General features: G+C 47.8%; 1 protein-coding gene across 11 annotated transcripts in view; it reads left to right on the forward strand.

Moving 5' to 3' along the window:
* ATXN2 (ataxin 2) overlaps positions 1-26,718 on the forward strand; it is a 1,121,476-nt gene that overhangs the window by 949,267 nt on the left and 145,491 nt on the right. For 7 of the 11 annotated variants that reach the window (XM_069214846.1, XM_069214840.1, XM_069214837.1 and 4 more), the window contains one exon: positions 3,944-3,997. The exons of the other annotated variants lie outside the window; for them this stretch is intronic. In XM_069214846.1, the coding sequence (XP_069070947.1) occupies positions 3,944-3,997 (54 nt within the window). The remainder of the gene's footprint in view (positions 1-3,943; positions 3,998-26,718) is intronic. 11 annotated transcript variants of the gene reach the window in all.

The raw sequence follows: 26,718 nt of genomic DNA on the forward strand, positions 1-26,718 counted from the left end.
GCAAAGGGCAAACATAGACAAAGGTATCTTATTTGGATCTGTGCGGCCCAGGGCTGCAGCCCTTCTCGACTTAAACCACTGCAACCACTTCCGGGGTTATGTGTCATAGTTTGCCGTATCCAGCACCAAACACTATTCATGCTCACAGTTACACCCAGATATCACATTCTATCCAGAAAAAAAGCATAAACCCAACATCATGCATATCCTAATAATTACAATGCTCGCACTAAATACCAAACACACTCTTGAACTCTGTCTTATTAGCACACACTCTGCAGGACTACATGTTCCAGATCACAGACCTCATTACCTATCACTACCTTAATGCACTATTCATTACCAACACATTGCATTCTAGACTTGCAAGCAACACTCTGCTCCATAGGGCTCCCCTCTTACAACTTCCCAGTCACAGCAGTCTGCCATCACCTTCCATATCACCAAAAGATTTGAACACATTTTTCAACCTGCTCCATGAAATACACCCACACCACCCTTTACTGTGATTTTAATTTCCTAGACAAGTCAAACATGAAAAAACAAGCCCCACGATCCACAACCCCATCGACATGCTCAACATGGTACTGCACATCATCCATCCAAGCAAACCACTCCATTGTCGATATCCACGGCCATGAATTTTCAGCATCTCCAACCATACAGTTCAAACAACCCAAAACCATTGACTGGACAGAGCATCTCACCATCCTGATATCCCAATCACCCTGCTTCACATTCAGCAAACGTATCTCGCTCAACCCTTAGAAGTACACAAACCTTCAGATAATTCAAACACTCTTTAATAGACAATCTTTAGGTCTAATTTGTTTTGCTCCACCACTTTGCTCCAGCATCTGTTGTCAGTACTCTCCTCAACAGCTTCAGTTCAGTGATGGACAACCACCTAAACATCCACACACCAATAAAAACACACAAGCACAAACCTAAACAATCAGCACCATTTGACAGCAAATTTACCATTCAGAGGCATGAATGAAAAGCAGATGCCCATCAAATTCAACCTAAAGTCCCTCTGCGTAACTTGCTTACAGAATACCACATCAGCCAAAACCAAATACTACACTAAAGCCGTCAATGAACCGATCAATGGAAGAAGCATAACCTTCGAGATAATCGAGCACTACATCTGACTTTCCAGTCCTAGACCCTAGACTTGTGCAGTACAGTCAAACTTTTCTTCATTTAAATAAGTACAGAAAGTCTAACTACAAATCTGTAAATCTAAACCTGCCTGTAACCCACTGTGCAGCCCTCTACTTAACAATCTACATTGTTTATTCTTCATCCTCCTCCTCAACATCGTCAACTCCTTCAAAAGATGTCTTACAGTCATCCTTCATCAAAGTACTCTCTGATAAAGCTCTCTCCTACTCAACATCGCCAATGTCACCCTCTCAAGTAATCTTCCCAGATGTCTCAAGGCATGCCAACTTCTCCCACTCATAAAGAATCCCACTACACAAACCCTTAGGATCCTGCCAACGACCAGACCATCTCCCATCAACCTTTCATAGCAGGATCATTGAAAAGGCAATCTAGGCTCATTTAAATGGCCATCTAGGCACAACTGCGAGTTCATATCGAATCTTACCATCTTCTGCACTACCACTGACTTCAGGTCATGATGCAGCGTGGAAACAACCAGCTGTTCATGCCTTATTCTCAACTGAAAGATAACCCTTGCCTCTTGATACTCCTGGACCTGTCAGCTCCAGTTGACACAGTGAATGATCCCACCTTCATCCTTAAGTCTCAAATGGTATTTACAGGCAATGTCCACCAGTGTTTCTCCTTCCTGTGCAACTAGCACTTGTTTGTGTACATGTGCACCTTCTGATCCCAAAGGCTCCCCGTTACCAGCAGTGTACTCTAGGGATCTGCCCTGATACCATTATCTTTAACATTTACATGGACACCTCTGCTCACTGATAGCTACCTCAAAATTCACCATTACACTGCTGCACAGTTTTACATGTATGTTGTTGCTCAATCTACACATCTGAAGCTTCAAACAGTGTACTTTATTCAGTCATGTATGTCCCACACTTGTTCAAAGCTCAACCCCACCAGAAACAAATACCACCTGTTCTTAAAAAAAACAGTGGACTTCTTTAGTTCTGGCTCTGTGTCATGAACTGTACAGATTCAACCTTCAGCTATTACCCTGTGCCAGGTCGCTCAGATTCATCCTTGACAAAAACCTCACACTCAAGAAGCACACAATCAGGAATGTGAATCAGGCCTTGTACCAGCACTTCATACTAAAGGGAGTTAATCCATTTGTGCAAAGTGACTTCAGAACTATCATCCAAGTTCCGTACTCATGTGTGGATGATGGCAGCGCCCTGTGTCACAGCCTCACTGGCACCATACTAGTCTCTCTGAAATGCAGCCAGCACCCTGCCACCAGTTCATCAGCAGACTGAATAGCTCAACCAGATTACCTACTCGTAACGCCCACACTATGTTCAAGACCAGCTGCATTGCCTACATAGCCATTTTGACTGATGGGATCTCGCCTCTTTGGCTGAGAAGCTCACTATCTCTGGTGGATGTCTACATATCCGCTGACAGAAAGTTATCATATTGAAGATGAAGGAATACAGAAATAAGAGACCAGGAAAATTGCCCTTTCCAGCTATGCACCTTGGATCTGGAACAGCGTCACCATATCCATCAGGACTGTCACAGTCCTTGTGCAGTCTAGGAAGTAGCTGAAGGCACACCTCTTCAACTATGTTTTGGTGCTGTGGCAAGCCCCCCTCAAGAATGGAGAACCACATTTCTCTCCTCCCAGAAATTGTTCTCTGATGGAATTCTTTGGTTTTCCCATGTACTGTGCTCTGCTGCCTCTGACTAGATTTGTGACCTATAAATTATCTCTCTCTGAAACTAAAATCTTGTTCCAATGTGCCAGATATTATTGTATAATGCAGAAGTCTTTCTCAACTGCAGAACAATATAAGATTGTCAAGCCACCAGGTTTCTAAACTATGACCTTCAGGTTTCACCCAGATCTTAGAGTTATCTGCCCTGTATAGATTTTTCATTTCTTGATCTTGAATGAAGGGTTGCCTAGCTGTGCACCGCTACAAATTATGACCATCCTCCAGTTATGAATATTCCAAGATGTAGAAGGACTTTGTCCAAATAATTTCTACAGATGTTCTGTTTGTATTGTGGTATGTCATTGTCACGGATGCCAGACTGCAGAGGTCTAAATCAGTGTCTCAAAAGTGCTAATATTGCTTCATTTTCAGTTCTTGGCCTCCAGAACATCCTTTGTCTGGAAAACTGAAACGTTCTGATTGCAGGCATAGTTTACCTCTTTTTGAATAAAAACAAAAATGTACCAAATATTTTCTCTTTTTAAGGCTTCATGTCTCATTTGTGAAAGAGGTAGAGCTACTGGTAGTCCACTTTATCAAACCCTTAAACATTTAAAGTGTAATGTTAACAGTTTCATAATCCCCCTAGTGTATCCAGTCATGTTGTTGAAATCTGTTTTTCCAGAGAAACTGTGACCCTACATAAGAAGCTGTAATTCTATCCTCCTAAAGAAATAAACTACGATTGTAATTTGAAAGTGTTAAGGCTTTTTGACATTGTGTATTTAAAACCACCATAATAGTTTATAGTTTTGTTTTTGATTGTCTAATTCAATGTTTTGCAGCACTTCCGAAAAACAGTTCAGGTTTCGCTTAATAAGTTTAACACATTTCAGCAACCTCTGTACTCAAATTTATTTTCTCCCATTGTTGTTTGGTTCACCCTAATCCCCAAAAACTAACAGCAAGAAGGTTTAACAAACTGAAACGAGCAGTGCATGCCCCAGACATATTGCGTGCGACCAATATATTTTCTTTGAAGGTTCACGTGAACATGAGGCTAATTTACCTTTCTATTTCCCCAAATTCAGCATGCCCCAAAATACCAAACAGCAAGGAAACAGGCTCTTCTTTCTACTTTGCCAGTGAGTTGTTTTGTTTGCTTATCATATGAACTGTACATAAACAGTCCGTAGAGGAGATTATCTTTATATTACACAGTTTTGTTGCCATTAAACTAATCTACTTGAATGCAGATAGAAGAATGTGTTTACATCACCACCCTCTTTCCGTTGTTTAGAAATTTAAAATATGAAATGTATTGCCCAAATTCTAAAGTAGTGTCCTTGAAAAGTCCATTTAATTGTGAAAGTAACGCCATTTTTAAAACAAAGGGTACTGCAAATATATTATTTCAGATAATTCATTTTTATGAGGCTGAGTTTTCGCTTAATATGACTTTAAGGTTTTTCCCTGAGATGTTTCACTATGTATACTCTATATGAAGCACAATTTTTATTTCAACTTGAGCATTTGGCAGCTATTCTGACCTTGTTTGATTGACTAATCATAGGAGAGAGCATAGACAGCAACATAGCACTGTTGTGACAGAAACAGCGCTTAAGACCAAGGTAACTTAAGCCCTTTGATATAGCAAGCAAGGATTCCATATGAGAGGCCCCTCTATGCTTGAGTAATATAGGTAAATTATGATAATAGTGCTGTGCTCACCCGCATGATAAGTTGTGGTAGTCGGACGCAAAGACCAAGCATTTGCACTTCATTACTGCTATTACAATAATATAGACCAAAATGTTCTTAGTGGACCCAGTGCACTTTTTAATTGCCATTTTGTGTACTACTTACCTATTGAAATTTCAGAACTCAGTTTCTCTACCGGTGATCTACTGTGAAGGCCAGACAATCCAAAGAGAAGCCTGTGGAGCACAAGGCTTTGTTAACCATATGATATAGAGTAGAAAAAACACATCCCTAGAAATCACCTTGTCCATATTTTGAGTTTCTTACTTGAAATTTCTTAATGAAATGCTTGCTGTGTTTACATAAATGGATATTGCATTATTGCACACTCAAATCGTGTGAGAAACATTGCATCTTAAAGTGTTAATAGAGACAGTTTTCTGATAGATACTTCTAACTGCAGATTCCTCACCTTGTGAATATTCCCCAGGTGTCAGATGGGTAAACAGAAGAGGAAGCTCATAAAGCCCAAACTGGAATCGGCCCATACCTGCCACTATCAAACATCAAGAGAGGCTGTAAGCGTGCCATCTGGTCTCGCTCCCAAACCTCACCGGAGCCCATCCAGAGTCTGAACCAAATGCACCCTGAATTTCCAGTCCATCTGCAGCGTTGCAGTAAGTAGTAGCCTTCAAGAAGGCTCTGCTGTGTCTTTTTGCCACCTTACCAGTTCCCTTTGGCGAACCTTTGGGCCCCAAGGATCCAAAGGGGCCTCCATTCGGGCTTCTGCCAACGTGTCCACACTCAGCGTACCGTCTGTGCTCCTTTAACCTGTATGAGGTTCAGCATCGCCTCCAGTGCCAGCTTTAGTCTCAGCATCCGTGTTCCCTTTGTATTAATACCAATGTTGATGCCTGTGGAGGATTTGCAGCCTATTGTGCTATCTGACTCAGAGCATACTCTACTGCTACGTCGACCCCACTCCCACCAGAATGCAGCCAACAGACAATCCTTCCAGTTCTTACTCTTTGACCATACAACAGTAGGGCCCAAACTTTGTACAGTCTTTGCAGCACAGACTCAGACCATGACAATTCTGATGAAGGGGATGCTTACGTACCCCAGTATGATGAGGGAAATGTTTATGAACACTACAAAAATCCAGTGGCCTGGATACTTTTCAAGATACTGGTCTTGTTTCCTGGTCCTGCTTTTGTTATGCAAAGGGTGGCAGAAGTATTAGACGTACAACTTACAACTATGGAGATTAAGTCTAATGTTCTGACAGTGGTTCTTCAGCCTGGTCAGGGCCCTACAGAACCTCTGATCTTCCGGTTTAATTTAGGCATGGGTACATTTACATTAAACAGCGTTACATTCAAGTCTTTGTTTTGTTTAAGCACAAGGCAATTTGGTGATTTTCTCAGTATCACAGGATGTTCAGCCGATGCCAGGCTCAAACCTTGTTATCCAGTTCCAAAGTTGGCTGCTCTGGCTAGAACACCACGACCTCTACCCTATTGGCATCTCGGTATGAATCACAGTTGGTTGACATGAGGGACAGTAAAAGAGCAAATCAACCCACTAATCCATTTGAGCCCTTTGCTTCTGTTTTTGACTCTCAAGGAGCTGTGTGTCGTTCCCTGGCTTGCCTGGGACGCAGCTGTTTACACAGTCTGTGCAATAACCTTCCCCAAATCTTCCCAAGCAGAGCCGCTCTTCCAGCTGTCATTTAATGAGTCCAAGACAAATATCCTTTTGGTCACGGGCGAACCATTTTCAGGACCTCCAGTTGATAGGCAGGTCTCTCAATGTCATTGTCCAGCACCATCCTTTCTTACTGAACATCCTACTCCAGTGTTTGGTAGTACAGGTGTCCAACAGTAATGTTAATCTAATGCCTTCCGTACTACTTCAGCTGATTTCCAGTCAAAAAAATAGAAACATTCAGCAAGCGTATATGTTTCCTCTAAAAGCGTTAATCTCCACTCAGTAAATGCCAGTTGTCTTCTAGGCTGCTAATCCCATGCCTTATGGGACACAATTGCTCAAGTTTTTCTGGCATCTCCAGATGACCTTTGGGTGTCAATAACCCAAGCTGTCCAGGATGGCTATGTTGCAGCAAAAATAGTGATCTCCTCTGGCTTATACGTGACCAACTTCCTAGTTTGGGCGATTGGTACAAGTGTGACATTTTGGAACCACACCTGGATGAGATCGACAGATTCCCCAGGGCTGTCTTAGTATCCCTAATGGACATACCATTTAATGGTTCTCACCTTTTTGGCGACAAAGCATACTAGGTCCTGGAAAAAAAGACAGCAAGTGCACAGTGCATTCCTTGTATCTTTCTGGCCCTACCAGACATTCCACCAGCAATTTTGACCCCTCTGTGGCTATGGTCAAGGTTTACAGTTTTACGACTGTTGCATCCCCTCCGCCAGCCCAACAGGCTTTTTAACCTTTTTGTAGCTGAGCTGCGGTTCACAAAAAAATGTCCCGGGGAACGGCAACTCGATCCTCCACCCCTCCTGCATCTGCAGCTGCAAAACATCTTTAGTGAGTCCTTGCGCCCACATAGCCACCCTGTTGGATACAGGATCTGATATTTCTTCCAAACAAATGGGTCCTCCTAATTGTCCAATGGGGCTGTGTCCCTCCACTTCTCTCCAACCAGCTGCACCTTTCACCACCATCGGGCCAACTGACGGAGGACCATCTACCTGTCTTGCAGCAGGTAGTGCCACACCCTTTTGGCCAGAGGGGCCATAGAGTGGGTTCTGGCCTTGGAAGTAGTAACTAGGTGTTACTTATGCTACTTCCTTGTGCCAAAGAGGCCTTTTTATGGAAGGACAATTTGAAGACTCTTGCGCTAACCCCGGTCCTGTCTGCACTAAGCCCAAGAGACCGGATAGTGGCACTGGACTTGCAGGATGCTTATTTTCATATCCTTGTCCTGCAGGCCAACAGGTGCTACTTGTGATTCACAGTAGACCAGATGTATTTTCAGTTTGCAGTGTTTTTTTTTGGTCTCACAGGTGCCCATTGGGTGTTCACAAAAGTGGTGGTGGTGATCACAAACACCTTTGAAGGTCAGGGGTGCCTGTCTTCCCCTTACTCGATGACTGACTGCTGAAAGAGGGCTCATTCCAAGCAGTCATCACCGCTCTCCGGATGACAACAAACTTTCTGAATTTGTTGGGGTTTGCTGTCTATATGCTGAAGCCATCCCTGCCTCCACTGACACCCTTGTTCATCCGAGCTATTCTGACTACTGTATGGTTTTATGCCTTTCCCCAGGAGCAGAGAGTCCAGGTCATTTGGGCAATGATCCCAGTGTTTCACCCTCTGTCCTGGGTCTCAGTGTTGTTGACACTGAGGCTGTTGGCATTGTTGGCCTCGTGCATTTTGCTTGGCTAAGATACCAGATGGCACATCTGGACTTTGCATTGGGACCCCAAGTCCCAGTTGGCGCAGTACAGGAGAAATATGTTGGATTGTATCCAGATTTCAGAGGATACTGCAAAGATCTGCATTGGTAGCTACTAGACCATAATTGGACTGAAATTGGGTCACAACATTGCCTTGTGATACTGGAGCAAGCAGGTTGGGTGGCATCTTTGGCCTGTGTCTGGATGCTCTACACCTTTGGATGTGGCTATACTTTAAGGAGATTTCTCAGGATCTCTAAACACCAGTGCGGACGAACTTGCCCGCTGACGCTTAAAGGATGACAGTTGCACCCAGAGGTAGGGCAGGACATCTTCCATCAATGGGGATAACTCTGGCTCTACCGATCCACCTTTGCAGAGAACACGCAATGGCAAGCCTTTTTCGTGTTGGAGTTTCCAAAGCAGCTCTTTCATGGATAGATTCCGCCTAGAGTGGAGTTCGGGACTCTTGTCTGCCTCTCTTCTTTCCACGAGTTCTGACAAAGTCCAGGTCACCCTAGCGACACCGGATTCGTCCAGGAGAGTGTGTTAGCTGAAACTCCTGGGCATAAGCATCTGTCCTCTGATCAAGCTGCCACTTCAGGAGTAGCTTCTGTTGTAGTAGCAGGGAAGGGTACTACACCGGAGCCTGTACAGTTTGCATTTCCATGCTTGGAGATAGAGCGGTGGCAGTTGAGCTCTTTGGAACATTCCTCTTGAGGTGGTTGATGTTATTTTGACAGCTAGGATTCCCTCCACAAATTCTGCATACAACACTCAGTGGGATAATTTTGTGGATTGGTGCTAAGTTCAACAAATTGGCCCACTATTAGCCAAGTTGTCTGAATTTGTGTTGTTCATATTGTCCTCCTTCTTCAGCCTTCTTTATTTGGGTCACCTGTTGTGCTAAGATTTTTAAAAGCTTTGGAACATTTGGTTATGCCAATATCCTTTGTGATGTCACAGTGGACTTGAACCTAGTTCTTACTTTTTTAATGTGCACACCTATTGAGCCGCAGCATACTTGTCCATTTGTCACTGTAACATCAGGTAAATGTGTGGGTGAGCTGCAGGCTCTTTCAATTAATCCACCTTATACAACATTCTTTCAAGATAAGTTGGTGTTGAGGATCCAGGGTGAGAGAGGGTGGTAAGTGTGAAGTACTGCTTTTTTTTTTTACTTGGGCCGGTGTTGCAGCATCACAGCAAAACTGGCAGCAACCCTTCCAGGGAAACGCCCAATGCTTGCTTCGGCCAACTGGCATTCTTTGCCCCATTTCATCCCTGTAAGGAGGAAGAGAGACTTTTTATACCCCAAGAGCTCTCTAAGCTTTTATATTGATCACACCAAAGAACATTGGGTGGATGATCAGCTCATTATGGGTTTCTCCGGGGCAAAGAAGGGTAAGGAAGTTAAAAAGAGCACCATCTTCCAATGGTTTGTTCTCTGCCTAAGGATTTGCTATGCACTGATGCAGAAACAGCTTTAAGAGGGCTTATGAGCTTATTCCACCAGAGCTAAGGCTGTGCTGTTCCACTGTGCTAGCACACAGAGTACATTTTCTGGACATTCGACAGATGGCTACTTGGGCGTCAATACATGCGTTCACAAAGCACTACTGCTTAAATAGCTTTGTCTGTCAAGGGCATATTTTGCCTGTTCAGTCTTGCAGGACTTTTTGGTTTGAGCCAGTTCACAAATTCACTACCTGTGGAGGTACTGCTAGGGTGTCTGTTGTCTGCTAGAGACTTCTAGTTGCAGATTCCTTACCTTAGAATTTTCCCAGCTGTCTGTCTGGATTCAGAGGTTTTTCTTCGAGCAAGTACCTCTGTCTGTCATCAGGTGGTGTTGGTCAACTCCACGTTAGTCGTTGGCAACATGGTCGCCAGATATGATGTTGTGGGTCCTATACAGGTGCCACCCCAGCACACTGGCGTAATTTCTTACCTTTCTTCACCAGTTGGTGTGCAGATCCAGAAAAGAGCTACCTCTACACCTGCTTTTTGACTTTTTGTCGAAGTTTTTTTACTTCTGGTGCTTCAAGATATCGTGATGGAAGACCGGCTTCAAGCCGTGCGAATCCAGTAATCAGGTGATGTCTGTGACGGAGCCGCTCCTTGTGTGCTTGTGGTGTTTGGGGCACGACCATGTTGTGCTCCAAGTGCCAGGCCATGAGCTCGACGGCTTTGAGGGAGCGAGCCCTAAAGCTAATTGCAGCCAGGCACTCCGCTCCGTGTTGCTCCCACTTGAGAGGAAGGTCATGTGACCACTCACAGAGCTCTCAGCACTCGGCGCTGCGCCACTCAAGATCTTTAAGACATTTGGGTAAGAAGTAGAAACGTTCCTCGACTCCACCCCGTTGGTTGGATGATGCGATGCAGAACAAGGAGCGTTGACGTCCTATGCTGCCGTCCTCTGAGCCTGCTTCTTGGTCAGCTCTACACCTCCCGAAGTATCCAGAGAGCCAGGGTCACCCATGCGCAATTATGTAAGTTTTATGAGGCCATGCGCTTTATCTTTGGGCAGACTGACCCTGCTGGAGTGCCTTTGGGCCCCCCGAGGGCTCCTTTGGATTCCGGCCCAGCAGCTCTGGCCCTAGCTCTGGGATTTCTTTCTCGATCCAAACCAGCTTCGGTCGTGCCACGCAACCTTTCCTGACGACTTACTCCTTGCCAACTCCAACACACAGCTGGACCGGCATCGCTCAACACCGATTCCGACTTGGACAGAACTTTGCTCTCGAGGGAGGATCCTACTCTTATTCCTTTAGGTACGGATACAGTGAGAGTATGAAAGGGTCCCTGGACCCTTTGGACTACCAGCTTGATGACCCCATGGACTGGGCCCAGAACCTGGACGGCGAAGTCAGTGGTCTAGACCCCTCCCCTGACGCTGGCATGCTTTCTCCCCCTACCGTGGCTTCAAAGGAGGGAGCTTCATATACAATGGTGGTGTAGTGGATGGCTGAGTTCTTGGGCCTCGAGCTGCCCTCCGTGGCTGTCAGGACTAACCTCCTGTCTGATGTACTTCAACCTGGGGCTTCCACCTCTGAACTCCTTTTTCCATTCAATGAAGCCCTTACTGACATCCTGCTGGGGACCTGGTCCAAACCCAGCACCGGGGCTCAAGTAAATACGACAATTGCCTGCCAACATAGGCCTGCGCCTAATGACCCAGCTTTCCTGACCTAACATCCTACCTCTGAGAACTTGGTTATCCAAGCCTCCACGTCCCATGATGCATTCCCTTCCGCTATACTGGATAAGGAATCAAAGAGACGAGATCATCTTGGGAAGAAGATGTTTTTTTCCTCCAGCCTGGCATTGTTGTCTGTGAACACCGCATGTCTCTTGGGTCATTACACCCATACTTTTTGGGACATGGTCGTGCAAGTGCTGCCACAGTTTCTGGAGGAGGCCAGGGCCACACTCACCCAAGCCGATACTGATAAGAGAGATGCAGCTAAGTTCACAATACGTTGTGGGCCGGATTCAACCCACTCTCTGGATAGATCAGTTGCTTCGACAGTGGCCTGGAGATGCCACACTTGGGTGAGGACATCTAGCTTTTCAGGGGATGTCCAAACCACACTTACGGACATGACCTTTGATGGCACCCATCTCTCCGGAGACAAAGCAGACTCGGCGCTTAAGCACTTTGAGTCTCAGACTAGGGCCCGGTCTGTAGGCCTTGCAGCTGCCCCTTGGCCACCTCAGTCTGCTTTTCACCCCTTTCATGGCTACAGAAGGGGGTGCCCAACCATGTCCATTCCCACCCAGCCACCTTGCTGTACATGCTACACAGCCTCTGCGTGGCTGAGGACGTGGGATCCAGCGTCCGGGTGGATCAGGGAGTCAGCAGTCTAGCCACTCCACTGCCCCTTCTTCTGCTGCAGCCTCCAAACCCTCCTAGTCTGGTGCTCTCCCATCAGGGACCAGTCGGAGGCAAGATTGGCCAACACCTGCCCTTCTGGCTGTCCATCATGTCGGACAGGTGGTGCAGGTGGTGTAGGAAAGTCTCCTCTTTCTGGCATGGTTACCTCCACTTTTTGCCTAATGTCAATGTGTTTAGACTATTTTCACTGGGATTCTGCTAACCTGGACCCCAGTGGTTGAGTTCTGTCCTCCAAATGTAGTTACTTTGGTAGTTCTTACACCCCACAATTGGCATACTGGTGTACCCCTGTAAGTCCCTAGTATATGGTACTTAGATACAATGGGCATCGGTACACCGGGGTCCCCCGTGGGCGGCAGCATGTATTATGCCACCCATGGGAGCCCATACAAACTGTGTCTGCAGGCCTTGCCATTTGCAGCTTGTGTGAAAAGGTGCATGCACCCTTTCACTGCTGGTCACTACACCAGATCACTGTAAGTAACCACTGTGGTAGGCCCTTCCTTCCCAAAGGGCAGGTTGCAGGTCCCTGTGTGTGGGCACCCCTGCATGAGCAGAGGTGCCCCTACAAACTCCATTTCTAATTCCCTGGACTTCGTAAGTGCGGGGAAGCCATTTTAGCCATGCACTGGACACAGGTCGCATGTGTCCAGCTACATACTGGTAACTTCGAATCTGGGCATGTTTTGTATCAAACATGTCAGAATCATACCCCAATACTGATGCCAGTACTGGTGGCATGATTCTTCGCACTCTTGGGGCGGCTTAGGGGACCCCACAGTACTGCTCCTACCGGTCTTTCAGGGTCTTCCAGCAGTCCACGCTGTTGCAGCCCCTCAGACAGGATTATGTCCTCCTGCTGTGTGACCAGCTCTAGCAGGGGAAGGCAGAGGGCTGCAATCTCCTCTCCTTTAGAAAAAGGTGTTAAAGGGCTGGGGTAGCCTCCCCACGCCACTGATTTGTTTTGAAGAGCACATTTGGTGCCCTCAGTTCATAATCCGGTTTGCACCAGCCCATCGACCCCTGGTTACCGCTCTGGCACAAAACTGCAAAAAGGAAAGGGGAGTGACCACTCTCCTGTCCATCACCACCCCAGGGATTGTGTCCAGAGCTCCATCCAGTGTCCGCTTGTTTCTGCCATCTTGAAAACAGGATGTGCAGAGGCCCCTGGGAACATCTGACTGGTCAGGGTATATAGCTGACGTCACTGACCCCCTCTGATAGGTGGACACCTCAGAAGATGACCAAGCCTCTTTTTGGGCTATTTATTTACTCCCTTGCGGGTGGGTTCCCACATTCGTTGTGCAAGATTCCACCAGGACTTCTCTGCAAAGACCTCTTCTGCTCCTGGCCACCGGAACCGCTGCTGGGCTCCACAGGAACCGAACAAGACTGCAACACCGAGACAACCTCTACTTGCAACACTGTTTCCGCAACTCCTGTTAGCAACCTGCAACAGTTCCACGGCTGTGCCTCCTCTGGGGTCGGCAAGACTTTAGCTGCACGAAAGACGCAAGAAATAATCTCCCTTGGAGTGAAGCAGTCACTCCCCTGCATCCGCAGGCACCTGAGGCAACTGCGTCCAGCTGCTGGGATCTGCTTTCCTCTGGACTTGTGAAGATTCTCCAACACAGGTGGTCGTTCTGAGGGGTCTTCTGGGTCCTCTCTGCCTTCTGTCCAACTTGGGAGATGGTGAGTCCTTGCCTCTTCCTCCAAGACAGAACCCCTGTGCACTGCGACTGTTGCAGCAACCAAGGCTTGTTGACTCCTGCTCCAAGGGATCTACAGGTTCCAAGAAGCCTCGGCCCCCCCAGCACGTTACCTCTGCAAGGACAGTCTCCTCTCTGCTGCTCCAGTGGCGTGGGACTCCTCAGGTGTGCTCCTGGGCCTTACTGCGACTTACTGTGCCTGCTGCCAGTCGGTTGCTCGTGGGAGTTCTGACTGCTTCTTCTGGCTCTCCTGTCTTCTGAGCGTCAACCCAGACTAACTCCCCCACCAAGGGTCGAGTCCCCAGGACCTTGCTGGTCCTCTTCAGCTCTGCAAATCTCCAACACCTCCAGTTGCATTTGCTTGTTCTTGTTGGTGGTCCTCCTGACCACTGAGCTATCTGCAGTCCAGTGACCAGCAAGGGACATCTCCTAGGTGACTCCAGGGACTCCTCTGCAGCTCCTGGGATCCGAAGCTAGGCTTCATCCATCACTGTCGACCCAGATCTTCACCCACAGAATGGAGGGCATTGCCTCCTGCCCCACCTGGACACTCCTGCATGGACTGGGCTCTGTCCCTTTCTTTTGCAGGTCCTCTTCATCCTAAATCCACTGTTGGGTTCCACCGGCCTGCTTCTGTAATGTTCCATTTACAAGTCCCCATGTTAGCCTATGGGGCGACCCGGTAACTTACCTCTCCCCTCCTGGTCTCTGGGGGTCTTCTAGATACTTACCTCTTGGGGTTCCACTTTCTCCCCTACCTTGGTAACCATTCCATGTCCTCTGGTGGGGGACCCATTCTCTCATTCCACTTTTTTAGCATATGATTTGGCCCCCTTTAGGGCGCTTGCTATTTTATGCCATCTCCTAAGACATACCTGCTTATATTTTGTGTGTACTTACCTCTAGAAGGGATTTTACCTATAGTAATCTAGTTTGATGTTCCTGTAATAAATAACTTTTATTTTTGCAACACTGTGTGGTTCCTTTCATGTGTGATAAGTTATTGTGTGACTACTGTGGTATTGCAAGTGCTTCACACTCCTCCTAGATAAGTCTTGGCTGTTCACCACAGCTACCACTGGATATCTGGACCCTGTAACACTATCTAATAAGGGTTTCCTGGACCACAGTATAAGGTGTAACACCATAGGTAACCACCACACACTGGGCCAGCCCTCCTACAGGTGGGTTTTGCAACTGGTCTGAAGGGGCTACTCCCTCCCCTTTGATACTACTTCTCTCCCCTTGCCACCATCATATGATCGCAAGACGGAGGATCATTTGGCACTCCTCCACTAGGAAGTTACAGCTCTCTTGGCCAAGGGAACAATAAAGAGGGTGCCTGTGCCAGAAGTAGTTTGTGGTTGCTCTTCCCACTAGTTTCTGATACCCAAAAAGGACAAGGGCCTTCCCCCTTTCCTAGACCTTTGATCCCTCAATCTCTTCCTCAGAAATGATAAGTTCAAAATGCTTACTCTGGCTCAGGTTTTATCTGCCCTGGACCCAGGAGACTGGTTGGTAGCTTTGGACTTGCAGGACGCTCATTTTCACATCCCCATCCTGCCTGCCCACAGACACTACTTGCGGTTCATGGTAGGCAAAGAGTACTTTCAGTTCACCATGCTCCCGTTTGGTCTCACCAGTGTCCCTCGGGTGTTGAACAAGGTGATGGCGGTGATTACAGCACATCTGTGCAGGTCAGAGGTTTCAGTCTATCCCTACCTTGACGACTAGCTGTTGAAGGCGGGCTCACCCCAGGCTGTCGTCTCCCACCTCCAGACTACAGCGGACCACCTACATTCACTGGGTTCACTATAAACGTGCCAAAGTCACACCTGATTCCATTAGACGCTCCCTTTCATCTGAGCAATTCTGGACACATTGCAATTTCGGGCTTATTCTCCTGAGCGGTGAGTCCAGGATATTGAGGCCATGCTACCAATGTTTCAGTCTCTATCCTGGATTTTTTTGAGAATGACTATGGGGCTGCTGGACCTCATGGCCTCCTGCATCCTTCTGGTTGCACATGCCAGATGGTATTTGCAGGGTGTGCGGTGGGAACTGAAGTTCCAATGGGCGCAGCATCAGGGGAATCTCTCCGACATAGTTCAGATCTTGGAGGGCACTGGCCAAGATCTGCAGTGGCGGTTGATGAACCACAATTAGGTCAGAGGCAGATCCCTCTCCCTTCCCCAACCAGACTTTGCAGTAGTGACATATGTCACTTCTGGGATGGCGCGGCCACATGGGAGAGGTGGCGAACAGAGGCCCCTGGTCTCCAGCGGAGTCCGGGCTCCACATCAATCTTTTTGCACTCTGGGCAGTCAGATTGGCATTGAAAGCATTCCTTCCCTTCTCTCAAAGGGAAAGTGGTGCAGGTGTTCACAGACAACCCAACTGGGCAAAAAGGATTTGGTATCCTGAGTTATTGAGCATGGCCATCGATCCTCCAGTCAGTCTGCCCCTTTGGAAGGATCTTCTGTCGCAGCAGTGGTGGGGAACGGTCCTCCACCCAGACCTGTCCAGTCTACACTGCCTTGCATGAAGATTGAGTGGCCACAGTTGACAGATTTCAACCGTCTGCCTGAAGTCTGTGATGTCATCTTGGCAGCCTGGCGTCCTTCCACCAAAATGGTATATGCCTGTAGATGGAACAAATTTGTGGCATGGTGCACAGATAAATATGTTGACCCCCTCTTTGCCCCTCTTTCAGAAGTCCTTTTGTTTATACTTTCTTTGGCCCGGCAGCGCTCTGCTTTGGGCACCCATAAGGGGTATTTGTCTGTCATCTTAGATTTTCTGAGATTACCTGAGCAACCCTCTTTATTTACGTCTCCTATTGTCAGTAGGTTTCTTAAGGGTCTCAACCCACATGTTTCCCCTTCACCTTTTATTATGCCTCAATGCGACTTGAATTTGATTCACTTTCCTTATGTGTGCTCCTTTTGAAAACCACTCCATAATTGTCCTATTAGGCTTTTGACACTCAAGATAGCCTTCCTTACCTCTTCCTGTAGAGTGAGCGAGCTGCGGAGTTTTGTCATCTAAGCTGCCCTTGTAGGAAGCTGGCCTGGTGTGTGGTGGATGCCTCTGGTGTTGGCACCTTATACCAGGTCCAGGCAGCCCCTATTAGTGAAGTGTAGGCAGTGTATAGGAAGCTAGGGTTCTCTAGATGTAGCTGTAGATGAGCAGCCAAGACTTATCTAGGAGACATGCACAACGTATGCAATTCCTCTATAGTCACACAGCACTATCATGGAAGAGCCACACAGTGGTAAACAAATAGAAAAGGTACTTTATGATAGTCACACAACACTAGAATACTTATAGGCAGTCCCCCCCAACAACTGGAAATAAGTACACACTAATTATTTACACAGTAGCAATTGGAAAATAGCATAGAAACAACAAGCATTGGCAAAAGTATTAGAACATAGTAAGGGCCCTAGGGGAGGGCCAAATCATATACTAAGATAGTAGAATGTGAGACACAGTCCCCCATCCAAGGATGTGGAGTTGTTAGAGGGGAGCTGGAGGAGCTAGGAACCCCAAGAGGTGAGTACCAGAGTGACCCCCAGCTACCAGCAGAGCAAAGGTAAGTATCTGGTTCTCCCCAAAACTAACAGGTGGACTTAGCAAAAGGATTGTGCAAGACCCAGCCCAGACTGGAAAAACCCAATGGTGGATTCTGGCAGAAGAGTACCTGCAAAGGAAGGGGACCAAGTCCAGTTCGTGATTGAGTGTCTGGTCGTGGCAGGAGCCACTACTCACCCTTCTGTGGATGCAGGACTAGTTCGACAGGAGAAGACCAGCTGTGCAGTGCAGGAGAAGAGTCGTCCCTGAAGTGATGCAGATGGTGTCCCATGTTGGCTGTCTGGTTGCAGTGTATCAGTGGTCCAGGGAATGACCAACAAGCCTTGGCAAATGCAAAAAAGACGAAGAAGAGTTGCAAGGCTGAAGAGGACCAGCAAGGTCCAGGGGACTCGACCCTGGGTGGGGAGTCCCAGAAGTTAGGAGAGACAACAGAAGCAGTTGCAGGCACCACAGGCAACCCTCTGGCAGCAGGCACAGTAAGTTGCAGTGAGTGCCAGTCAGCACAGCTGAAGAGGAGTCCCACGTTGCTGGAGCAGCAGAGAGGAGACTGTGCTTGGCAGGAAGAAGTGCTGGAGGCCGGCGCTACACAGAGCCTGAAGATTCCCCTAGACCAGGAGCTAAGACGTCTTGGTAGCTGCAAGAGTCGTAGTGCACAGGGGTACTGTCCTGCAAGGAGAGGCAAGGTCTTACCGTCTCTTAAGTTGGACAGCTGGCAGAGAGGACCAAGGGGACCACTCCAGACCACCACCTGTGTTGCAGGATCCACGCAGTTCTGGAGAGAGCAGATCCACGCAACCAGTGGTCGGTGCAGTTGGTGCCTGCAAATGCAGGGGAGTGACTCCTTCACTCCAAGGGAGATTCCTTCTTACTTCTTGGTTCAGGCTGAAGTCTTGTCAACCTCAGAGGATGCATAGCCGGGGAAATATTGCCGTTGCTGTAAGGAGCCAGAGAAACAATGTTGTAAAGCGGAGTTGTTGCTGGAGTTTCAGATTGTTGGTTCCTGTAGAGTCAAGTTGCGGTTCCAGTGGCCGGAAGATGAAATAAACGTTGCAGATGAGACCTGGTGGAGTCTTCCACGTCGAATCTGAGGACCCACCCAAGAGGGAGACCCTAAATAGCCCTGGAAGGGGGATTTGTCACCTAGCAAGGTGACCACCTATGAGGAGGGGGCTGTGACTGTCACCTGTCTCAGTTAGCTACTCAGATGCTTCCAGGGGCCTCTGCACACCTTGGATTCAAGATAGTAGCATCACGTGGCCACCGGGAGGAGCTCTTGGCACACCCCCAGGGTGGTGATGGACAGGGGAGTGTGCACTATCCTTTCCTTTGTCCATTTTCGTGCCAGAGCAGGGACTGAGCGTCCTTGGACTGGTGCAAACCGGTTTATGCAAGGAGGGCACCAAATGTGCCTTTCAAAGCAAACCAGTGGCTTGGGGAGGATACCCGCCTAAGCCTTGTGCCACCTATTTCCCACAGGAAATCCTTTGTTCTGCCTTCCCTTGCCTGAGCTGGTCAAGCAGCAGGAGGGTAGAAACCTGTCTGAGGGGTGACAGCAGGGCAGGCTGCTCGGGAAACTCCACAAGACTGGTACGAGCAATGCTGGGAGTCCCCTACGGAGCCCCTAGAGTGCATGGAATCATACAACCAATACTGGCAACAGTTTTGCAGTATAATTCCGACATGTTTGATACCAAGCATGCCCAAGTTCAGAGTTACCATTACAGTAGCTGGACACAGGTATTGACAGTGTTGCAGGCCATGGAGAACCCCTGGTGCCCAAGTGCCCTGGGTACCTAAGTACCATATACAAGCAACTTATAAGGGGGCACCAGTATGCCAATTGTGGGTGTGTAAAGTCTTAAACTACCAAATATAGAGGGAGAGAAAAATCACTGGGGCCCTGGTTAGCAGGATCCCAATGAAGACAGTCTAAGGATATTGATAGGCAAAAAGTGGGGGTAGCCATGCCAAAAAGGAGGGTACTTTCCTACAACCCTACCTTACCATCTATGCTTACAAAGTGGTGCTTCACACACAGGCCTCCTTTCTTCCGAAAGTGGTTTTGCTCTTCCATATAGGGCATTCCCTCACCTCGCCTACTTTTAATGCACCTCCACACCCTTTTAAGGAAGAGGAGAGGTTCCACCGCCTGGACCCAAAAAGAACGTTGGCGTTCTGTCTTGATCGTACCAAAGAGTTCCAGGTGGATGATAAACTCTTTGTTGGGTACGCGGGTGCAAAGAAAGTCGGGCAGTGCAGAAGAGAACCATTTCTAGGTGGGTTGTTCTCTGCATCAAAATATGCTATGCATTGGCTAAGAAGCAACCCCCTAATGGCTAGCACGCTCATTGTACCAGAGCGTCAGCTGCAAGCACTGCATTAGCACGTCAAGTTCCAGTCCTGGACATCTGTTATGCGGCAGCGTGGGTGTCCATTCACACATTTACCAAACACTACTACTTGGACAGTCAGGTCCGAAGGGACGGATTCTTTGCCTGTTCGTTCCTGCAGGACTTTCTTGTATGATCTTCGTTCGGCGACCCACCTCCGGGATGATATTGCTTGGGTATCTAATCTATTCTACAGTAAGGAATCTGCAGCGAGAAGTCTCTATCAGATGAACAAGTTCCTTACCTTTGGTATCTAGTAGAGACATGTTCTAGTTGCAGATTCCTTACCATCCCACCCATCACACCCATCCTCCCCACTCTGCGAACTGATTTCCAGGATCAGGTGTAGGAAGTTGGCTCTGTATATACTATTTCAAAGTGAGAGATAGTGTGCACAGAGTCCAAGGGTTCCCCTTAGAGGTTGATAGTGGCAAAATTAGATAATGCTAATGTTCTATTTTGTGGTTGTGTGGTCAAGCAGTAGGCTTATCAGAGGGTAGTGTTAAGCATTTGTGGTACACACACAGACAATACATGAGAACATACACTCACTCAAAGACTTAACTTCAGACCAATAGGTTTTTATATAGAAAAATATTATTTTCTTTATTTTAGAACCACAAGATTCAGAATTTAGGTAGGTACATAAATTGCAAGGTACTTGACACAGGTAAGTATGGAGCTTTGAATTAAAACAGTAATGTGCACATCCCTAATCCTATTGGGGGAATCCTCCAAAACAAGATGGAGGATTTCCTAAGGCAGGGGTCACCTAGGCTCAGGACACCTTAGGGGCTGTCCTGGCTGGAGGTTGACTCCTCCTTGTTTTTCTCAATATCTCTTCCGGACTTGCCGCCAAAAGTGGGGGCTGTGTCCGGAGGGGCAGGCATCTCCACTAGCTGAAGTGCCCTGGAGCGCTGTAATACCTGGCATCAGTGTGGATTTATTGTGCTGAAAAGTTTACCAAACTTCCCTGTATTCAGTGTAGCCATTATGGAACTGTGGTGTTCGTGTTTGACAAACTCCCAGACCTTATACTTTTTATGGCTAGCCTGCACTTACAATGTCTAAGAATTTGCTTAGACACTGTGGGGGCATAGTGCTCATGCATCTATGCCCTTACCTGTGCGTATAGTGCGCCCTGCCTTAGGGCTGCAAGGTCTGCTAGAGGAGTGACTTACCTATGTCACAGGCAGTGGGTTGTGGGCATGGAACTCTGAGAGGAGTGCCATGTCGACTTAGTCTTTTTCTCCCCACCAGCACACACAAGCTGTGAGGCAGTGTGTATGTGCTGAGTGAGGGATCCCCAGGGTGGCATAATACATGCTGCAGCCCTTAGAGACCTTCCCTGGCCACAGGGCCCTTGGTACCAGGGGTACCAGTTACAAGGGACTTACCTGTGTGGCAGCTGTGCCAATTGTGGAGACAATGGTACAGTTTAGGGAAAGAACACTGGTGCTGGGGCCTGGTTAATAGGGTCCCAGCACACTTTCAGTCGTAACTAGCATCAACAAAACGCAGAAAGGTAGGGGGTAACCATGCCATCAGAGGCATTTTCCTACATCATGGACTTCCCTTTTTATGGCCCTAGTTCTGGTGCACCAGTGTCCGTGTCCTCCATGGCTCTGTGCTTCTGGCTTGGAAATTTGTGAAAAGAACTGACGTTAGTGTGCTGGGATGGCGCCTATATAGGACCTTTTTCATCATATCCGGTGACAACGACGAACGTAGAGTCGACCGTTGCAACGTGACGTTACGCAGAAGTACTGCTCAGAGAAAAATGTCTGGATCCAGACTGACGGCTGGGGAAATTCTAAGGTAAAGAATCTGCAACTAGAATGTGTCTCTACCAGATAATTTGATACTGAAGGTAAGTAACTTGTTCATCCATCAATCAAACAAGTTATTTACATTTATCTTTGGTAATGCTTTTTCTGGTGAACCACAGATTGCTCACCTACCCTCCCATCTCCTTGTTCTGTGAACTGAGACAGTCTTTGCATTTAAATAGGTAACAATTTAGAAATCTGTACACTGGTCATGCTAGTCTGCTGATAGACTTTGCATATGAGTGCAGGGACAGTCTACGAAACTAACTAATGTTATTGCGCATGGGTGACATATGTGGCTCTCTCGACGCTTGGAAGAGAAGGATGACAGTGCCGAATTGACCAAACCATATCTACTGGCACGCAGGAGCACTACTTAAGTTTCCGAATCCAGTCCTCCGCTTGGGGAATATTCACAAGGTGAGGAATCTGCAGTTAGACTGAGTATCCCCCAGAAAGTGCATCATCAAAGGTAAGTAACTTGTTCTTTACAGTGTGTAAAAAAAATAAAAAATTAAAAATTAAAAAATAAAATAGTTTGTTTCAAACTACTTTAGAGAAGAGCTCATGTTTTTATGCAAAGATTGTAGGTGGAGAGCAGGTTGGCATATGCCTTGTGCAGCTATTGTTTTCTTTCTTTATTTAGCCAGTTACTGAGGAATTCGTACAATGGGCTGCTTTTTTAAAAAGCCTCTCCTGGAAAGTTATTTCAGTTTGCAGAGTTACCAATAGCTTCCAGGACACTGTTTTTTTTTTTTTTTTAATTGTAACCTCAGCACAAGTGACTAAAACCAATTATTTATTATATTCGATTTTTAAAAAAACGTGTTTAAAGTAAGGCTGATGTTGATAATAAAACAGGACTCCAACAAGTGCTGACGCCTGGGGAAAATTCTAAGGAAAGGAATCTTCAGCTAGAATATGTCTCTACCAGATAATTTGTTACCGAAGGTAAGTAACTTGTTCTTTATGGTTCAAGTAATTCTATGATAAAGTCAACACACTGTCCCTGTTTTAATGGTTCTTCACAGCAATTTTTTCCTGTAGTGGGTACTACTAAGCTATGACTTTCTAATGTAACTACCCAAAGAGCTGCATAAATAACCTGTTGCATGTCTAACTCCGTCATTAATATTTTTGATGCTCTTCACGTCACATAGAGGGGAAGCCCCATTGTGTGGTCATTACCTCTGCATTTTATTAAAATACTTTTGTGGTAATATATGTGGAGCATCTTCATATTTTCTAGACTTAAAATACATCAGTCCAGTACTAGGTTAGAATAGAAAAATACAATTGTAAAGTCAGTTCCACTCTGAAGTTCCTTTCATTAAGTTATTTAAAAGTCCTTCTTTTCGTTAACGATCAAGCCCTAAAGTGCTTTACGTGACTTTGATTGGTTTACCTGTTTGGGACCAAAGGCAATCAAAGTTCTCATTGCATGCTCATGATGTTTTGAAAAAGTCATATTTCTGATGGATACAACTACCTGTGGCTTCCTCACCTTATGAATTCGATCCTTGCGCCAGCATCCGACGGAAAGTCTTCTTCCTAGCTGTCTACGTCGACGAGGACGTCATAATGGCATGGCTCCGCGTGACTCCGTCTGACGTCAGCGTGCCAATAAGAGGTCCCCGTCGGCGTACTAACGTCAGTTTTTCCTTTTTCCGTGCATTCGACTTAAACGGTTTTTCTTCCTGGGCCGTTGGTTACTGTAGCGATCTCTTGAAGTTACAATGTCGCCTCCGAAGAAGTCCGGGTTTAAGCCGTGTAGGGAATGCGGGGGTCGGATGTCAGTGACCGACCCCCATTCGGATTGTATTTGGTGTTTGAGCTCTGAGCATGATGTGGAAGGCTGTTCTTCGTGCCAGAGTATGAATCCTAAAGCTCTGAAGGAACGAGAAGCAAAGCTCTTCTTGGCCAAGGCAAAGAAGAAGGAACACAAAAAGGTTTCTTCCCATGCTTCTCCCAAAAAACATAAGAAGCGGCGCCGTCATGACTCTTGGCGCCGTTCGGAGCGGAGCCGATCGAGGAGTCGTCACGGCGCCAGAAGACGTGGGAAATGAGTCCTACGGTCACGCCTCAGCCAGAGAGTCCGGGGTTGTCACCGGCGCCTTCAGTCTATGAGGTCACTCAAGGTAGTCCTCGCTTCTCACCGGCGCCGAGGGATCCTGATGTTCCCCAGACGTCTACACAGCAGTAACCAGCGTTCCCGACTCCAGGGACGGATCCGGCCGCATTTTTGAATGCAATGTATGCTGTGTTTCAAGCCATGGCCCCTGCTGGTGCACCGGCGGGTCCCACGGGGCCATTGGCATTCAATTTGGGCTCGCCGGCGTCGTACAGGGCTGCTCCATTCATGCCCTTCTGCCCTTCAGAGCCTGGTGGTCTGGCGCCGGGGTTTCCCCTGGCAGGAGTCCTTCGCCTGGGACCGTGGATCCGTGGGATTATCGTCCGACTCCTTCTCCGCGCCATCCTGCGTCATTGGTGGCCTCATCCAGACCGGCTCCATCTCCTTCTGCACATTCGGCGTCGAGGAGGTCATCTGCAGACTTCGGGCCGGCGCCGGTTGAATCCGGGAGCCTTCCGGAACCAATTCAAGGTCTGAGATCATCGGCGTCGATGGAGTCCTTGTCGACGCCGGCTCTGGAAACGCATTTAAGATCTCGAAGGAAGGCGTTGAGGCTTCTGGAGGAAGAGGAAGGTGAGATAGAGCCTTCTGATGATTTCCAAGGACTTGCCACTGCAAGTGGTTTAGATACTTCCCCGGAATGGGACATTGCTTCTCCGGGGGGGTTTACTGAGGAGGCCTCCTCTTTCCATGCTGTGGTAAGGAAGGCGGCTGGCTATCTGGATTTGCCTTTGTCCTCGGCAGAAGTCAAGACTAACCTGCTCACAGAGGTTCTTCATCCTTCTTCCTCCAGTGCTGACCCCTTGTTGCCTTTTAATGAGGCGTTAACTGAGCCTATTATGGACCTGTGGAAAAAGCCGGTGACATCTCCTGCGGTGAACAGGGCAGTGGCGAGAAGGCATAGGAGTGCCCCAGGAGATCCATCTTTTCTATCTCGTCACCCGACTCCGGAGAGTTTGGTGGTTCAGGAATCATGTTCTGCAAAATCTGCCCCCGGTACATTCCCTGGTTATCCAACAGACAGAGAATCCAAGAGAATGGAGCAATCCTCGAAGAAAATGTTCTCTTCTTGCAGCATGGCCCTGAAAGCTACCAATTCCACTTGTGTGCTAGGCAGATACATTCATGCCCTAATGGACTCTGCGAAGGAGATGGCAAAAGATCTGCCACAGGAAGTGCGAAAATCTTTTGGGGCCCTTTTCTTGGATGCGCATGCGGCTGCACAGCAGATTATTCAATCTGGCCTGGATACTACGGATTCTATAGCCAGGGCCATGGGAACATCGGTGGCTACGAGAAGGCATGCCTGGCTAAGGTCTTCGGGTTTCTCGTCGGATGTACAATCCACTTTAATGGACCTTCCATTTGATGGGGAAAAGCTGTTTGGGGACAAGGCAGATTCTGCCCTTGAACGGTTTAAGGACTGTCGGGCTACAGCTAAGTCCCTGGGTTTGCAGACCCCTTCTGCTACATTGTACAGGCCTTTTCGTAGGTTTCGAGGGTTTGCTAGAGGTTCTGCCTTTCGTAGGTCTCAATCATATGCCCAACAACCTGCCAACCCGCCCTATCGTGCCTTCAGAGGGCGAGGTAGGGGCCTGGCTAGAGGTCCAGCCCAGCAGCTCTCTTCTTCTTCATCCTCCTCGGGTGGACAGCAGCAGAAGCAGCCCTAGTTTTCCCCACTTTATCAGTCACACTTCTCCTGTAGGAGGAAGATTGAGTCTTTTTCTGCAGCAATGGAGGTCAATTACAACAGACTCGAGGGTGCTAGGAATTGTGGAAAAGGGCTATGCTCTCCCCTTTCAGGAGTTTCCTCCTCCCTTCCCTCCCCGTCCCTCCTTTTGTTCAGAAGAACATCTTCTGTTGTTGCAACAGGAGGTTGTAGTCATGTTGGCAAAGGGCGCTATAGAGTTGGTACCGTGGCAGGAAAGGGGTCAGGGGTGTTATTCAAGGTATTTCCTGATTCCCAAAGTGGACAGTCGTCTAAGGCCGATCCTAGACTTGAGGATTTTGAATTTGTTCCTCAAGCAGGAAAAATGAAAAATGCTGACCCTAGCGCAGGTGCCGTTGGCGTTGAACGAAGAAGACTGGATGGTGTCTGTCGACTTGCAGGACGCGTACTTTCATGTTCCCATAGTCAAGTCGCACAGGAAGTATCTCGGTTTTGTGGTCGGACCGCAGCATTACCAGTTTGCGGTCCTCCCGTTTGGTCTTACTTCAGCACCCCGGGTCTTCACAAAGGTGATGGCAGTTGTTGCAGCAGATCTCAGAAAGAGGGAGGTAGCGGTTTTTCCCTACCTGGACGATTGGTTGATCAAAGCCAAGTCTCCATAGATTGTGTTGTCTCATCTGCGAATGACAACGCAGTTGTTGTTCGATCTGGGTTTTTCGGTGAACGTACCCAAGTCTCACCTGGAGCCCTCTCAACGCCTCCTGTTCATAGGGGCAGTATTGGACACAACAAGGTTTCGGGCCTACCCCCGCCTCAGCGGGTGCAGGACATTCAGGCACTGATTCCTTTGTTTCAAAGAGGAGCGGCAGTTCCAGTCCTCAAAGTCTTACGCCTGCTAGGTCTGTTTGCTTCTTGCATTCTGTTGGTCACTCATGCTCGCTGGCATATGAGGGCTCTTCAGTGGTGTCTCCGCAGACAGTGGTTCCAGCACAAGGGGGATCTCAGGGATTCAATAAAGATCTCCAGGGACGCTGTAGCGGATCTTCATTGGTGGACAGTGGACGGCAACCTTTCCCAAGGGAAACCGTTTTCACTACCACCTCCGGTGGCCACAGTGATATCGGATGCTTCCACTCTGGGGTGGGGAGCTCATCTGGGGGACCTGGAGATCAAGGGACGTTGGTCTCCAGTGGAACAGATGTTGCATATCAATCTGTTGGAATTGCGGGCTGTACGTTTGGCGCTCAAGGCCTTCCTCCCTTCCCTTCGCGGGCAGTTAGTTCAGATCCTGACGAACACTACCGCGATGTGGTATATAAACAAGCAAGGAGGAGTGGGGTTGTATCTTCTTTGCCAAGAAGCCCTACGACTCTGGTCCTGGGCTCAGGACCATCGGATTTGTTTGATGGCAAATCATTTGGCTGGAGTGTTGAATGTACGTGCGGATGTTCTCAGTCGTCACTTCTCATTAGATCACAAGTGGCGTCTCCATCCGGATGTAGTCCTCCACATCTTCG

This window comes from Pleurodeles waltl, chromosome 11 (assembly GCF_031143425.1).
Source record: "Pleurodeles waltl isolate 20211129_DDA chromosome 11, aPleWal1.hap1.20221129, whole genome shotgun sequence".
Classification (NCBI taxonomy): domain Eukaryota; kingdom Metazoa; phylum Chordata; class Amphibia; order Caudata; family Salamandridae; genus Pleurodeles; species Pleurodeles waltl.